Consider the following 18,193-nt stretch of genomic DNA (forward strand, 5'->3'; position numbering starts at 1 on the left):
TCGCGCCGCCGCGCCGCGCCGGCCCCGCGCCTTGCCTCCCCCGCTCCCGCGCGCCGCCCGCAGCCTTCCCGCCGCCCGCTGCCCGCCGCCCGCGCTGCGCCCCGCGCCGCCCGGGAGCACCCCGCGCCACCCCGGGCCGCCCTGCGCCGCCCCGCGCCGCGCCGCACTGTCTACGGCGCCTGCAACCTCGTCGGCCGCGCTACACACCAACCACAACCCCGTACACTCGCGAAAAAAGTTAACTCAACCAGAATAATAACCCCGGATACTATTAATTTATACAATAGATTATCTAGACTTACTTGTACACTGTATTATTTGAATTGCTATGAACAATTATCTACTAATTCATCAACTTAACTAACGCTACAGGTAAATATATAGGTAATTAAATTATAGATGAAATACGTCCCAAAGAAGTTAAAAGCCTAAAATGTCTAAAGTGTTTTATATTAACCTATCACCAAAATTTGAATTTGCATTCGTCCATCGCCTATTGCCTGTTGTCTACGCTTATTAACATCCCAAAAAAAGCGCGATGTCCATACTTCCATATAAATTTCAACTCATCGAATTTCAAAAAATGTACCAGTAATTCTGACTTAAAAATAAGGTTACATAACATATTATCCAACTCAATCTATACTATTATAATAAAGCGTAAACACACATTTCTTTGTTGCCTAAAATATCGGCAATTACAGCATATTTTTGAATAATACTTTTTTTAATAAAAAGCCCTACACTTATGTCATGCTTTAGGCTATATATTTTCACGCCATTATACTTAGAGAGTAAATATATTGGATTAATAGCCTAATGTGGGAAAGAGACCATAACTTTCTGTCAATATCAAGGAAGCAAAATTGCCATACTTTGTCATCCTGTCATGTCATTTTGACATTTGTAATTGATAATTTGACAAATGTAAACAATAAAGTAAATTTTTCATAATTGCATGCGGATGAAGTCGCACGGGATCAGCTAGTCTTAGATAGAAACTTACCTGTTTAAATAGGTTCTATGATTTAAATGTTTTTAATAACCCTTAAACACTTACAACAGACATATATGTACATGTTACCCTTCGTTCGATAAGAATTTATTCTTACAAAATTAAGTTACCTCCATGATTTAACTCCTAAATGACTTTTCTTTATATCGTTATTTGCGATATGAAAAAGTGTAACAAATTTATTACTGTTTTTTGTGAAGGAATTGTCGTAAACGTCCTGAAATTAAGTGCTGTAAGCTGAATAAATGATGTTGGCTCAAAAGCCAGAGCTACTTACCACGCGGCGTTCATGAATTGACTCGTGTACATTTTCATAAGAACATTTGTTAGTTGCGAGTGTTTTCCTCGATTCCAAAATGTGTCTGCGCGGCGCGTTGCTTACCCGCCCGTAGCTTGCGGCGCGCACAAACATGATCAGGTTCGATATTCTGTCACAGTGCCCGTGATTATTCCAACACGAACGCAATTAGAGAGGAGTGGCGGCCGCCTCCTGTTTGTTTTAATTACGTCGAAATAACGCGGCGCTGCCCGCGACCGCACCGCCCTCGCCCCGCGCCACCAGCCTCCACTTTTATTGCAAATTGCAAAGCCTGTTTATGATTAAAAGAAAAACAAACGAATCCTTTATTGAAATCGAAAGCCACCCAATCCATCCGCGGTATTTTATTTACCTCGTACCGATACCTTTGATGTGAGAAGCGTACTTTTTACATTTTGATTAAACCAATTTTTTTCTTAAATAACTTTATTCAGTTAAAAAGTTTGGATTTATTAGTTTAAGTTTTTCTTTGCTCCGTTTCAATTTTGGTATCGGCGAATGACAGTGGCACGCGACAATTACGTACCATCATCGTACAACTCACTCATTCTTTCAACGGAGGTAAGATTGCTTTTACTCCTTTATTCGGTACTATTTTTTGACAAAATAAAATAATACAGACATTACTGGCTTACCCTTCTAAACAAATAAACAAAGGCCTGTGTACCCTCACAACAATGCTGAGAGATGAAATGAATTAATTCGGCCGGTAATAGTACCCTTATTATTGTGTGCATGTGATTTACTTTCTTCCATTGTTAATAGAATAATACAAATAAAGAAGATTCTGTCAAAATTATATTTAAAACGTAATGAAATAATATTTTTAAGGAGTTTATTACTAGACTATTACTTACTATTTTTCTAAACTTTTTCTTAACATGTTCCTACTGTTAATTACTCTATGTTTTACAGTATTTGTTGCTTTAAAATATTCATACATAAATTATTCTCTAATAAAATGTCAAAAGAATGTTAAAGTAATCTTCTTTGAAGCAGCGTAAGGTTGATACATTTAACGTTCATGTATGTTAAACTATTCTGAAAAGTCATCTTAAATGCAAAAAGTAAATAAAGTCACCTCTTCCGATATGTAAGACTAAAAGACAAAAAAACTTATTTGAACTATCAAGCAGGGATTTCTAAAGAATTCTTTAATAATTCAGTCTACGTCATGGACACATTCTTATGAATTACTATTTTTTTATGTGTACGTTATACAGTCACCTCTATTTTTGCAAGGTGCTTAATAACTCTGCGAACCCTCTCAGTCTTGTGCCAAGCGAAATGCACTGAACGCAATTAAAATTATATTTGACCTTAAATTCAAAAGAAATATCATCAAAATCTTAAATTTCTTTAACTTTGTTTCTTCTACTAATTATAATTTAAACTTAAATAAATACTAAAAGTATTTACAAGATAAATGAACTTTAATTTCTAATCCTAAAATTAGACATTAAGCTATATCAAAAGTTTGTATCGAGTTTATTGTTAGTTTATATAACACGGCCACACCCCCGGTTAGCTATAAAACTCGAAGAGCCCAAGTACTTCCTATAGTTCTAAAGAAAACACATTTCGTATCCCATTGTTTCTTAATTTTCCTAAGTTCATCGCAGCTAGACGGCGGACGGCTCTTTTGTTTCGAAGTTTCCTTCCGGTGACGTTCCGGTTAAATTGTCACTTTTTATTTTCCGTCACTTGCGAAGTTCCTCTTTAGCATTCTCCTCTAATGAACAATTAAGTGATTCATTTCAGACACTTTCCATCAAGTTCTTTTTAATTACTATGAAAATGTTTTATAAAATGTGCACGATGAGACGTTTCATTTTAGACTACAATGTCAACGACCGGATCGTCGTGGCGTTACGTGGTTCGAATTCCTAGTAAATTATACGCAGTTTTTTTCCCTGCTGTTTGTTATTTATTGTGTAATGAATTAAAATTAAAATTTCTACAATTCTCTTTGTAAATTAATTTATAGTAGTCTAAAATTTTTCGTATAACATATAAATAGGCGTTATATCACAGTGATATTGCAGCAGTGTATTATTACAGTTTAAGTGCTTGGATGCAGACAATTAGAAGATAGTACTCGAAGTAAGACATGGTGAGCGAGTGAGAGGCGTTTAACGGGCTAATTATCAAACAGCTAATGAAGTTTGTATTCAGCGGGGGGACTGTGGGGGACGTGGGGCGCGGGACAGAAGGCGCAGAGCTCGGGAGGTTACCAGAGCTACGTGCCGCGACTGGCAACACTCCCCACCTGATATCTCCCCGCCCTCTACAGAAAAATTGCAGAGAAAAAGTTTCATCGCGGGGGAACGTGAATGAAATGAGGAATTGTGTCGGTCGCTTTTGGGATTATTTTCAACGTAAAATTCCTTGAGAACCTTTTCTTTCTATTTCAATTCATCAACACGCCTCTTTGTACGCCCTGTACTCTGTACACGAGAGTTTTTACTCATTTGCATGTTAAGACTTTGACATTATTTTATTATTAACGTGATTTAAACACGTCGCTGCCATGATCAGTTTGCCAACTTTATGGTATAGTTATAGTGTAGCACGTGTGTAATTTAGACGTTGTTATTGAGTTGCCAACATAATTTATGGTTACTTAAGTAATTTGCACCGAACGTGGATACCCATACATCTTGTTTAGCGCGGTGAGATTAATTATATATGATAATATCTTCTGATGCATAGTGCCTTCCCCATTCTTGCTATCTAGATACATATTAGGAAAATCTTCAACTACTATTGTCATCTTAAATTCAATTACTATGTAAAAAATAAACTGTCAATACGTGATAATTTACACAAAATTATCATGAATTCAAGTCAAATTACAAGATTACGTCCAAATAATAGAATATAAGATTACGTTCAAATAAAGCAAAGATTGATGAAATCATTAATGAATAAAGGCCATTGTATAGGGATTGCTAACACAAGTTACATTATATAGTGCCTTGAAGCTAGGAGCCGACAAGTAACTAAAGTGGCGTCAGCATTAAGTACGATACTTTAATGGTGATCAAACGCTCGTTACGTCACAACGCGCACCGAGCCCCCATCGGCCAATAAATGTTAATGACACAAGCGCATGCCACTACACCGCACAATATATTTTACGATTCATTTTGTTTGTGCAGTATGATAATAATCTGCTATCAATAAATTATATCCTCTTTTTGCCAATAGCCGTATCGTTTAAATTGTATGCTATATCAAGCTATGTTACAATAATCCCTCCTGCCAGCTCATAATCAGACCAACATAGTTAAACCATCTCTATCAATAAAATATGTATGTTTGCAAAATAGCTATAGTAAATTGATTTTGATTAAAACCGCTGATGTGTCTGCTATTTATGTGTTCGTGCGTACAAGAAGTACATGCGTTGTGTTACTGTTGCGTGATTATGAGTGCAGACGTGCGCGAGCTCATGATTAATTTGAATACGCGATTCGTACGAGCGCGTTCTCTCGCCTCTGTTGCTGCGGACGTGTCTTAAAAGCTTATACAGTTCTAATTTAAATTTATCTTGTTCTCCTCTGTACAATCATAACGCTCCAAAAAGTATTTATGAAATTTTTTCTAAACGCTCAGACCGCCGCCTTTCCGGTTCAAAAACCTTAAGGGGCTGGGCCACAAAGGCATAAGTTGCGGCTAATTGTTTTAAAAGATAATTTGGCGTCGCTTTATTATCCTTTCTGTGGGCCGACGCAGTCCGCGGCAGGCGGCGCGTTACTGATGGCTTGTTGGCTTGGGCCTGTCTCCCGCCCGGCCCCGGTACCGGCCCCGGCACGCCTGCCACATGTGCTGCTAATTACTCATTTAAGATACGCTTACCGAAAACACTGTTTAATAGATCTCTGCAGAATATGTTATCTACGACCCTTAAAATTAATTCAACGTAAGTACTGCAATAACTATAGTGAAAACAGCTAATATAAAAGTTACCGGGCTTCTGCCATAATGATCCCAATCAACTACGTTCTACGCTACGTTTTTACTACTATCAAATCTTCACTAAAATCTTATTGATTTAAAAACTACAATGAGATACAGCATATTTTTATAATAGTCCAAGATCCAATGGCCGTTAGATTTACGACCGTTTAGTAAAGTTGGATGTTTTTCAATAGCCACCTCAATACAAGTAATAATAATAGCCATTTGATATCAGACATTTTATTTATTGACAGAGATAAATGAATAAAAGCAATATATGTTAAGAGAAAGATTAATTAATTAATCGTATATTTCAATTGTAATTTCATTTCAGAAACGGGACAAAAGCGTTAGTTGTAAAATGACATCGTAGAATTGCCGAATCAATTTATTTTAACTGGTTCATGCCATCTGTTGGATAATTGTGAAAATACTTGCCATCGGTCTGTAAACGCTTGCCTCGTACTTAAATACATTCCTGTAGATGTCGCATTTGTCGTTAATGTTACCAGATTGAATAGATCGCTTCAATTGAATTGCACGATACCCACTCTTTTTTATTATATATTTCTATGATTTGAAACATTCATTTGATGTAACTATTTATCTAATTTTTTTTTTTCGTCTATCCAATGTAACATTCTTGTTAATAACACTAAATCCTTCAAGGACACATCATACCATCAATGGCTGAGTGACATGTTAAAACGATTGGCTTGTATTATGTTATGTTGAATGCATCTAACATGCTTTACTAGTAATTAGTGTAATAAAATATTATAGTCATTATGTTACGTCTGGATTGGTGGAAGGGAACACAAGATTCGTTAAATCATTTATATGTTTGTTTTAAATTTGTTGTAGGAAAAAGCATAGGAAAGAGAATGTTGGAAGTTGCTCTACTTAGCTGTACTTAAGTTATGATAATGTTTGTACTTCATTAAATAACTCACGCATAGATAAATATGCCTCTCGATCTAAACACATCACTAAAGTATAAACCAATATGTTGTATACTATTTGCTGTCAATGTAAACGACATGTACGAGTATGTTAGTAGTCATAAAAATAAACATGATAAAAAGAATCCACGTAATGTCAGAAAATTTCGTTTATTTGTTTCGGACCACGTGGCGCCTTATAGCTACAAGTAATTTATTCTTGCAATTTTTCTTTCATTAATATTAACAACATAAATATTACGTACTAGCTGTGTCTGCGACTTCGTCACACGTGAAATTAAAAAAAATAGTCGAAATACAGCCTATGTTACTCAGTGATAACGTTTATCTTTTTAAGGATGCGGTTTTAAATTATTCCAGTAGTTTTTGAATTATTATACTGCACCAAAAATACAAAAATACAAATCTTTCCTCTTTATAATATAAGTATAGCTAAAGATATACATTTCTAAATACATTACTTAGTTCTTGTCTAATTTTTTTGGGATCAGGGTAATCAGTTTATAATAAGTAGGAATAATGGAAAATGTTCTTCAAAATTATGTTATTTACAAATTTACATTTCTTAATAATTGGAATGTTTAAGTTAAATAAATTAGTGATTTTTAATTTGCTTTAATTACCTAATACACTTAGTTATTGAAAAATATATGCGGGATAATTGTATACTCTTGTATAAAATCGCCGCTTTTTATACATTTTTATTATAATCTCTGATTTCATTAAAAATGTAACAAGTTTTTAAGTAAAATATATGTTGGACGCATTCAAAGACGAAAGTACTCTTTTATACATACAATTTTTATCTCTTTACTCTAAATGTATTTATTCTGTTCTTTTTATCTTCGAATAAAGCGTACGTAGCTAAAAACATTTAATGTATGCCATTCGTTACGACAAAACTACTTTGAAAAAAAAAAACATTTAAATCACATTTCTACGTAATGAAATTGTATACGGGTTGATATTAATTTTAAAATGCACGTGAATGGAAAAGGCGAGTGAAGTAAGAGAAGCGCGACGGCGGCCCCTGGACCTCTGCCAAAGATTCCTGTGCTGGTTATTTTAGCACTGGCCGGCGCGAGGCAACGCGATCGCCGCCCAACCTAAAGCTTTATGTCTTCATTCAGACATTAAATCATAACCTATATTTACATCAACACATCATTTATACACACAGGAAAATTATTACACCATACTAAAAAAAATGTTATTATTTTATTTAACTCTTCGGACACACACACTATTCACTCATGCAGTCTTTAAAAAAAATAATACGTAACCGAATTGCACGTAACTAACTCTATTAAAATGGCTTTGACTAGCTTTCATTATCCCCCTGTCTAGTTTCGTATTCTTTTGTTAGAAATAGTCGTTGCGGAGATGCATGAATAAATTGTTTTTCAAAGGCGATATTTATAAGTCGAACATTATGCAGGAACTGGTAGGTCAAGATCCCTTTCTCATAGAGCTCTCCTTTGTGTTGTAGTTAAATGCGTGCAGTATTAAAGGGCTCGGTCCGGGTCAGGCCCGGATTTATAGCGCGGAACGATGTGCGCTATTGAATAGGGCGGACGACGGACGTCGTACCCTGCGCGGCATCCGAGACGCCGACGTCGACGCCGGCGCCGCGCCTCTCGTCTCCTGAGAGCCGCTCATTGTAATGCGCGCGCGCTGTCATTGCCCCAATCGCGCCGCCTCCTCCACCTCTGCCGCCTCCTCTGCCTAGTCAAACAATACACGCAAACTTATTCTTAAGTATGAGTTGAGGGGAATGTTGACACTGCCTTGGTTTGTCAACATTCCTTTCAATTCCCCTAGAAATTGAAGCAATTTGTTTAATTGACAAAGATCATTTAACATTTCATGTTTATCATTATTTACAATGCAATGTTTCAAAACTAAATCACGAAAGATAACAAGCAATTAAAAGTTAAATCAAATTTTGTACTCACAATCACATATTATAACTAAAACGTAATGGAGTGAAACCGATAAGAAAAAAAAGACTTTATTCATATAACATGGTGTCCTATTATTTGTAATGAACTCAACTGAATCGTTTATGGTACAAAAAATTTACTTGCACATAAAAGGTCCGTATCCGTTTTGAACATTTGGTTGTATCCAATAATATTTATAAAGTGCAATAAGGTATTTCGAAACAATAGGGAGAACAAAGCAATGCGGTTCCTAAGAGCGTAGAATTGGGTGGGCAGAGAAGGTCGCAGACCGGGCGAGCTCCAGATGCGGCGCAGGCGCGGCACAAACCGACTCTTTTTGTCTCTCACCCGTTTTTTGCTAAAACCCAACACTGACAATATCATATTTCTTACAATAGCATAAACTATCGTATACATGCCTACTTGTTTCTGTTTTACTTGTTAAGTTTAAATTATATCATGTCTTAAATAATTGTTTTAAATAATTACTTGTAGCCCTATGTAATTTATATTATTTTACACGCAAGTGATGCACTTGAATCGAAGTCCCAACTTTATAACTTTCTTTATAGATTAGAAAACGTTTTTCGGACTCCGTCGCGCCGCACTTTTTCTCCATAGCTAAATATAATTTTGGTCTCTGGAGAAGTTTCGAGCTCCGGCCGGTGTCGGAGCCACGTTTATTTATGTTTCCTTAGTCAGAACCGCTACCTACTCTGCGCCAGATGTTATTTTACGACAACTCGCCACCCGACGAACAATTCCCGCTTTTACTTCAACTTTAAACGTTTTGTAACCGCACACTGTAACTCGACGTCGACAACGAAATTGGAAGTATTGTTTATTTTGTTGGATCGATAAAACTTTGTAAACCGTTCTATTATAAATTTCAGTTATTTCAATTAACTCAGAAATCACAACAGAGAAAGAATTTTTACTTTGCGATGACGTAAGGAAGTTTGTAATTGAATAACACTTTATAACAGTAAGCACAAATCAGGTCCATTAGTTGGATATCACATATGAAAGTGGCAGTGATCCGCAACGGTGGGTCCGCCCGCGCAGCTCCATACTTCTTTACATTCCATATGAATAATAGTACTATGGGAAGTAAGGAAGCACGGAACTAGCGCAAAGCTCAATCTTCTATCTTCGTTATGTTGCACTGATGAAACGCTTGTTCTTGCACCGGCCCGTACGGTGTTGCCATTAGTTATGATGACGCAGCACAACCGGGCCGAGGGCCGGGCGCGTCACGGGCCGCGAGGGCCGGGTGGCGTGCGAGGGTTGCGACGCCGCGGCGCGCCGGCGGCCGGGCGAGCAGCTCGGACAGCACTGGCAGCGCGCTCGCTGCGCACGCGCACACCACCTCTAAAAATGGAATCAACCGCCGGAGTTCGCTTTCGAGTCGCGAGTGCCGTCCATTCCAAATTTGTATTTTCCCGAAATAGACCGGACGACGAGCGTCCGTCGGATCGGTTTCCCGAACGTGCAGCGACCTGCAGCTCTCGGCGTGGCTGCACGCGAGGCGCAAGGGCCAGCTCCGGCTGTAGGCCGCAGCGCCGCGCGCAGGAGTCTCTTATGTAAGGCGCGCCACTTACCGCGCCGCTCGGCGACCGTATCGGAAATAACCGTGGGCTTGGGGCAGGGAGCTTGCGGCCGCGCCGGGCGCCACATGTGCGCGCTCCCGTCGGCGTGCCATCATCTCGCTGGAGGGGAGGCTATAATTAGTCGCGCGCCATCCACCACCGTCACCTCCCGCGGGGTAGTCGGCCTATACATAGTCCAGATCACAAGATCTGGCAATCCGTTGCGTTCACTGACCTCTGAAACATTGAAACATTTTTTTAAATTCGCTTGTTCGATATTGCATTTGAGTAGTAAACATTACATATTAGTAGAAGAGAAGAAAATAATCATCCACCGAGAGAAAATAAATAATAATTTACAAAGATAATTTTACAAGAATAATGTACATATGTGAAAAAATGTTGATGATAATAAGCGTAGAGGTAAACTGTCGAAGTAGTGGCGACGTAATGTTGCCGAGAATTTCCGCCGCCGGCTGTAAAGCGCGCCGCTCACTCGATAAAAGAATTTTGGCAAACTTTTGTAGACAAACAAGTGGGACGGCGGCCAACTAATCTTTTGTCTGCTCAAAGTAACAGTTTTGTTAGCATTTCGATACTCGGATTCTTCAAACTTATAAACATGAAATGTTTTTTACTAGACCGTTAGACTTTGATCGTTAAACAATAGCTCGATAGAATTTATGATGTACAAAATTAAAAATCGACGCGGCGGATAGCTATCTGATTCAAGTTAAGTTAAAATCTACGTTCGAAGTTAATCTGCTGTAACTTTACATTTTTAAATAATGGAAAAGAATTGTAATAGAGATCATCGCAATTTAATCTCCATCCTGTGAATATATTTTACAGAGCCAATGCAATTTCATAAGAAATACAAATTGTGCTCTAGAGTAAAGAATGGTGAAGCTGGCCACGGAATAAAAACGTCCAAAGAGCGCCTGTTGAATATTAATGTGACATTGTTATTGGCCGCAGTTGTCCGTGCTGCCCCAATCGCACATTTCCATAACTTACTATTCCGGATCCGCGGGGAATCGGCTCGCTGTCGTAGGAATATGATCACTTACGTCGCCCGCACGTATCGTATTGACCGTGTAAATTATGTATCGTCGCGGCTGCCTCTAAATTATTCATTAAATTAAATTTTAAAGTAGGCAAAGAGCCGGGCTTCTAATCGGCTTCGGAGTACGTGATGCATCGAAGTGGCGCGGGGTGATTCATGATCCGCTCACGGCGCATCAGAGACAACGCCACGCTGCCACGCCGCCACACCGCCACACCGCGCCGCCCGCCTTCGGCCTTTGATTTATAACCACTGTATATTTTACATAAAACAGCGTTCTCTTCGCTCCGCCGTTGGTATTTTAATTTCACTGCTCTAAGAGATTTATTTAATGTAAAACAACGGTTTGTGACACCAATTATGTAAAAAAAAGATCATAGTTAATTTACACGTACCACAAAGCATTTTACGTATTTAAATGCAACAAACACACAAAGGAAAAAAAAAACATTACAGTTATCCTGCATTTAATTAAATTTTACTGTATCACTCACAACAACAATGCATTATCAATCAAATCAAGAGTGAGGCTTGGTCAGTTAGGTCAAATAAAGTACTCTAAAATATGCTATCTTGCAAATGAAAATGAACTTTCAATCCGATGACGTCAAATTAATTTTAGCTTTATAGTCCGACTATATTTGTAATGTTTGTAAATTGGAACATTATTGAGTGTTGACCCTTTAAATGTATTTCAATGAACCTGATCCGATTTTTAATTAAATTAGCTTTTTTATACGTATGTTAATGTTTATTCATTTAAAAGGGAAATATTTGTGTTGTGTAATATACGTAGACTTTTGTCCGACTACTACAAGGTAGGTTATTGCAAAAACTGACGCACTAGCTGGACTCCCGACCTTGCGGTTATGGTTTCCAGTTGGAGCTCGAATGTTTTGTTATTATTTTATGTGGACCATACCGTAGTTCAAGCTGTAAGCTCTTTTAGAATGATTACAAGCAATATTAGTAAATCTACCTAAATAATCTGATAATATTTTTATCTTTTAATGTAAGATTGATGTGGTAGGCTACAAAGACAGAGGAAGACCGAAGATTGTATGGATGAATTGTTTAAAAGGGTATATGTGTAAGAAGGAAGTGATTTCAGACTGACGTTTAATAAAGATGTATGGAAGAGTAGTATATACTGGAAGAGTATTATATACTGGTTGTGTGTAGTTATACATCCGTAGGGACAAGGGTGGGTGGATGGTGATATACATTTTTACTATTAAGGAAGATATAAAATAAATGAGAATTAAAAAAAAATATTGTAAACCATCAAAAATCGTGAATAAATCGATAAAAAATAATTTTATAAATGTAAAAAGACATAATGTATTTGAATCATATACACAAACAACGAATTTTAAATCTAACTTGCTGTGCCAAGTAACCAAAGTTATTTGACATGGGTCTGATAAATATGACAGTTTTGACAACAACATTCAAATCTTTAATCATTTTCTTCTTGACAAAACAAAATTCTAAGTAAACGATAACGTTTCAAGGTAAATGTTAAAAACAATCGAAAAATTAAATGTGTTATAAGTACACTAAAGATAACCTATAATAATTTATTTAATGTAAACATTTATTTCATTTCCATTATTAAACATCCCTAAAATGTAGAGATACACAAACACAAGTAGGTATCAACAATGCTAAAGAACATTAACAAAAAACGTATAAAAAAGAGTAAGGAAAGCTTACTCCAGCGAGATATTGTGAGAAAAAGTTTGCTGAATTTTTCGTAAGTGCTCATTGCATTTCCACCGTTAGGACAATATCGACAATCCGGCACCGGGATTCAGGTCGCTCGTAAATTTCCCTAACTTACCGAATATCTGCAAACCGTTTCCTAGCTATTACATAAAAAAAGCTTTTGCCTTATATAAGTGAAAGTTTCGACGCTGCAAACGTAAACGTTTTTGTATAGCGCCGAACGGAATCTAAATTATTTCTATTTTCTACAGTAATTACTTTGTAGTAACAAATTGAAACGCTTTAATAACAAAGTAAATTGCATGTTTTCGTGTTTTGTATGCTATGTAGAATAACAGTACAAGTTGTTTTAAGATATCTGACTTTGTTTAGGATTTACTAAGTATTAGTGTATATTTTATATTATTTTGTAACAATATCAAATGTAGTAAAATGGTCACTGATCTTTATCTCTAACCCTATGACTGTTATAAGGGTGTCTAGATAAGTAAGCAGCATGAATATATGTATGTACTTTTATTAAAGCTAAGTAAACTTGCAATGAATCAAGACGGAATTAAAATTTGTCAACAGTCCAGAGTAGAGAATTATCTATGAAATTAGTGTATGTTTAAAGTCGTCTTTCATATGCTAATTCGAATCGATTCTTGAAAACAGGAAGGCAATATAACTAAGAAGTTATATTGCCTTCCAGGTTAAAATCACACTAGTTTTAAATATTGCTTCTGTACGTCGTGCCGAATATACGTAATCTACATCTCGAGCTATTTATCGATAAAAACAAATGGTAAAAAAAATGAATGGCGTCATATGACTAAGAAGCGAGGAACGAAGCGCAGCATCATTGCGCTGCATGCCATCGACGTTTTACAGCCGCGGCACAACACACACATACACAATACATTAAACTTCATTTAAACAGGCGCCATTTAATAATTACGCGTTTAACATGTTCAATCACATAATTAACTAAAACAACAGATGAAAACAGAAAAATCTTTACCCAAATATCAATCGAGTAGCGATGGATCGGAATTAATTAAGCTACGTTAAATCTATGACGACCCTCACTCCCAATGTTACTTACCACTGTCTTATAAATCTTATGAATTCTGTATTGAGTCACGTTTCAATTCCAATGTGATCACTGTTTCGTATAATGTTGGCTTTTCACATATCGTATGGTGTCCCCATAGAGGAGTCGCGTGGGGCACGAGGCGCGCCGGGGCCGCGTGGAGGGCGACTGCGCCTGCGCACTAGACGCCGTGCGCGCCGCGCCGCACCGCATGAGCATGCGCCGTCGACGCCCGACGACGTTTGACCTTATTTAATTAGTTTGTTCGTTTTTACTCTTCGAACGTAACCGAGCGTATTAAAATGTACACCATCTAATTCATTGTTGCCATTTAGAAATACCAACTACAGTTTAAATTCCCCCGAATTCGTTTTTTCACAATATGTATGAACGAATCGGTTAGCGTTCAGTTTTACTGAGAGACTGAAAACACAGATCAGTTCAGCCGCTGCATTTAAATTCAGTTAACAACAAATTCAAAGTCTTGATCTATTTTTGATGCGAGTTCATTCACATCTCACCGGTGTCGAGTTCTGCAACAGCTATTTTAAATAACTTTACAACTATGTTGTAGGGAAGTTTTAACAATATCTCTAAATTTCTTTTCCCGCAGCATTATTCGTGATACACCGTAAGACGTTTTTATACGAAGCGTCAATACTTTTGCAACTGTACACAAATTAATTAACATATACTCGTAAATTATAGCAATAACCATAAGGAATAGAAAACTACAAGAAATAATTGTATAATACTGGCACTTGTAACTTAATTAAGTATGCTTGTTCTAACTGTCCTTTACTTTAAATTAAACATCTCTTAAGTTTTCGTAGTGATACAACACCCAAGTTACGATACCTATACTTACATATGTGTGCTTATTTGAATATGGATCAAACACAGGATTCACGGTTCAATAGACCGAATCACTCACAATTTGAAACTCACACAAGATGTAGCCGCTTCACTTAACTTGACTTAAAATAAGTTTCAACTTCTTGAAATTTGATTTCTTTAAACCACCAGTTGTTGTAATTTCAAGGTAATAAAAGACAATATAATTATGTAATTGAAACGCTTATTTTTCAATTATTACTACACTGTAGAATATTGTATACATAAAGTATAATATAATATAATATGTTTAAAAAATTCTAATTATTACGTTCTCATTACTATAAACATCATTAGCAATTTATACATTGTAGATGAAAATAATAATTCATAACAAATGCAAGCCATTAATTAGTCATTCTGACAATTAACATCAGATATGCATCGCATACAAATCTCCAATTATTTTCGCCAACTATCAATTAGTTTTTGTTTTTCGGCGCTCGCGGATTAATTGAGCGACCAAGCGCTGCCACAGTTTTATGGCCTATAGCATTGTAGCTTCGTTAATATAAGGATGTTTATCTGTTGACCATACAAACTTTGTAATTAACTAATCTATATTAATATTATATAGAGGAAAGATTTGTGTTTTTGGATTTTTGTATATATTGAAATAACTCAATGATTACTAAACCGATTTCAAAAATTCTTGCACCGTTAAAAAGCTATGTGATCAATGAGTAACATAGGCTATATTTTTACTATTTTATTAATTACACGCGGACGAAGTCGAGAGCTACACCTAGTTTTAATATAAGTTTAATACGAGATATTTCCTTGCAAGTCATGTTCTTCCGAAATTAAATAGGTGTGTTTATTTCGATTACTAAACTACATTTACGATTAAAATAGTATGGCGTCTTAAATAACATAATCTACATCGTAATAGAAGGAAAGGTAATAAATTTGAGTTATGCATTAATTGTGGACCGTAAGTAGAAAGTGCCGTTATCTCAGGCAATGAGAATCTAACTCACCTCAGGGCACAAACATTCGTTATGTTACCGCGCGGAATATCCTAACTTCTCCCATATCGGTCCACGCAATTTATATTATTACGGTGATTCCTTGTATGTTTTTGTTTCTGACGTATTTGAGAGTACAATACATTTTTCGAATCTCCTATTTGACTATCTGTGATTTGATATAACTCAGCAGTTATTATTTCAATATTGTCAGTATTTCTAGAAATTTCGCAATTGTTTTCAATTAAATCGTCTCATATTTTTTCGCTCAACTTTCATAATTCATCTCCTAGTATGTTCCAAATATTTATATTTAAACATCGGCAAAAATTGGATAGAAGTTAATAATAAGTCTCAGCAGGGGGTTTCAAGATTTAAACTGGCCATGCGGGGGTGTTAAAAGTTCGATTGCTCCGTGAAACTTGAGCCAAGCTTCGACTTCTCTTAATTCAACTTTTTTGTTACTTTATTTTAACCGCTATTCTCTAGAGAACTTTAACGGCTGTAGATAATAAACATACTGCAGTATGTTTTAACGGTGGTAAATTGTAGTTTATTGCTTGTAGTTACAACGAATAAATGTAAAGGGGTGACTTTAAATGAAACTGGATTATATTACCATAGAAAATCTAAACATTTAGTACCTGAAGTCATCATTAATAATTATAATTTGTTTCAGCGCTATGAAAATAATGCTTGGTAAGTTGCCTCGTCCGTGGATTGTGGACGATGCGAAGGACGATGGGTACACGGCGCTACACCTAGCCGCACTCAACAATCACGCCGAGGTGGCGGAACTGCTCGTTCGCGGTGGTGCGCGGCCTGACCTGCAGAACGCCAACCTGCAGACAGCTCTGCATCTCGCCGTCGAACGACAACACGCGCAGATCGTGCGTCTGCTCATCGCGCACGCTGCGGACCTCAACATATGCGACAAGGTACCGCAACATTTACACATAATCCTAGCACCCCCAATATGAGACATAATGTTTGAAGTTTGTTTTATGAGTAAGATTGTTGTAGTCACCAATTCCGACATATTTAGATTTAAGATAAGTAGCAACTTCAGGGAAATATTTTAAAAAGTCAAAGCTGTAATGTTGGGAAAATAAATATCTTCTCATGTTTTTGTAGTTGTGACAAATTTTCATGTGCAGTGCAGTACGTGCTTCTATAAAACAAATTGTATAAAGACGTGAAATGTGGCGACGGCGACGCGGTGCAGGCGGTCCGGTCACTTGTTATGCACCTTCCACCTCCTGCTGTGCATTGTTGTTACACGCGCCATCTTTATGTAACACACTGCAAACATTTGCTATATGGTCTTCGCTCGGAAATAGGCTGCCAATTTGAAGTTATAAAATGCAGTCACTATATTTGGACGGTGGCTCAGTGGGAGCGGACGGTGGCTCAGTGGTTTGAACACTTGACTTGTAATCTGCAGGTCTTGGGTTCGAATCCCGCCATGTACCAATGTGATTTTCGATTTTTCGAATTTTCATATGTACATAATTTACCCGACGTTCTTACGGTGAAGGAAAACATCGTGATGCAACCTGCACATATCGGCGAAGGAATTCAAAGATATGTGTGAAGTCAACCAACCCGCACTTGGCCAGCGTGGTTGACTATGGCCTAGTCACCCCTTATTAGGGTAGGCTCCGAGCCCCTCGGTGGGGACGTATAGTGAGCTGGTGATGATGATGATATTTGGACACAGTAGAGAACTTTATTTCTCTTCAGCAAGTATTTTTTATGATTCTTAGGCGTAATCTGTTTTTTTATCATGCATGTTTGTTTTGTTCGTGATGATGTAGGACGGCGACACGGCGCTGCACGAGGCGCTGCGTCACCACACGCTACAGCAGCTGCGGCGGCTGCAGGAGGCGCGCGACGCCGCCGCGCTGGGCGCCCTCGCACACGCCCACGATAAGAAGTCCTCCGCCTCCATCGCCTGCCTGCTGGCCGCGAACGGCGCAGACCTCACTCTCAAGAACAAGAAAGGTATACTATCGCAATTTAACACATGACACTATGGATAACATCATTTTTAGATATATCGGGGCATAAAAGATGCGGGTTAAACTCGTGCGCGCAGTTGGACATAAATGCGTAACATATATGACTTTTTTCGAAAATCAACGATAGCTATTCCGATAAATGAGTTTTTGATAACGAAGCAGAGGAAGGGGAGAATGATACATTGCAGATCTTCAACTGCTTCCCAGTAATTGCTAATAAAACTTTTTCGACAAGCGCAAAAAGTTCCGGGTGCTCGCCTTAATACGACGATTTGGAAATAAAATTTATTGAGATTCTTTTACTAAGAAGAAAAATAAATGATCAACGTTTATATCGCTAAAAGAAAAATGTTGCCAACTTTAATTTAATTATTAAAAAAAAGGGTACTAAATCCCCAGTATTAAATATCTTCTTTGAAAGAAAATTGGTACAACCATACACAATACAAACAAATATTTGATTACATAGATTATATATTTGAACAAATATTTGATTTAGCTACAAATTATTGATTTCAGGGCAAACTCCACTAGATTTGTGCCCCGATCCTAATCTGCGCAAGACGTTGACGACATGTCGCAAGGAAGGCTCCGGGGTGACGAGCGACGAGACGCCGGACAGCGAAAGCGGCGCACTGGCGGCGGGGGCG

At 37.4% G+C, this 18,193-nt stretch overlaps 1 protein-coding gene across 1 annotated transcript in view; it reads left to right on the top strand.

Annotated features, from left to right (window-relative positions):
- The window catches only part of LOC106099438 (E3 ubiquitin-protein ligase mib1), a 118,653-nt gene that overhangs the window by 98,855 nt on the left and 1,605 nt on the right, over window positions 1–18,193 (top strand). The window contains exons 13-15 of the mRNA XM_013277997.1: window positions 16,202–16,460; window positions 17,340–17,526; window positions 18,063–18,190. Of these exons, the coding sequence (XP_013133451.1) occupies window positions 16,202–16,460; window positions 17,340–17,526; window positions 18,063–18,190 (574 nt within the window). The remainder of the gene's footprint in view (window positions 1–16,201; window positions 16,461–17,339; window positions 17,527–18,062; window positions 18,191–18,193) is intronic.

This window comes from Papilio polytes, unplaced genomic scaffold (genome assembly GCF_000836215.1).
Source record: "Papilio polytes unplaced genomic scaffold, Ppol_1.0 DF824102.1, whole genome shotgun sequence".
Classification (NCBI taxonomy): Eukaryota; Metazoa; Arthropoda; class Insecta; order Lepidoptera; family Papilionidae; genus Papilio; species Papilio polytes.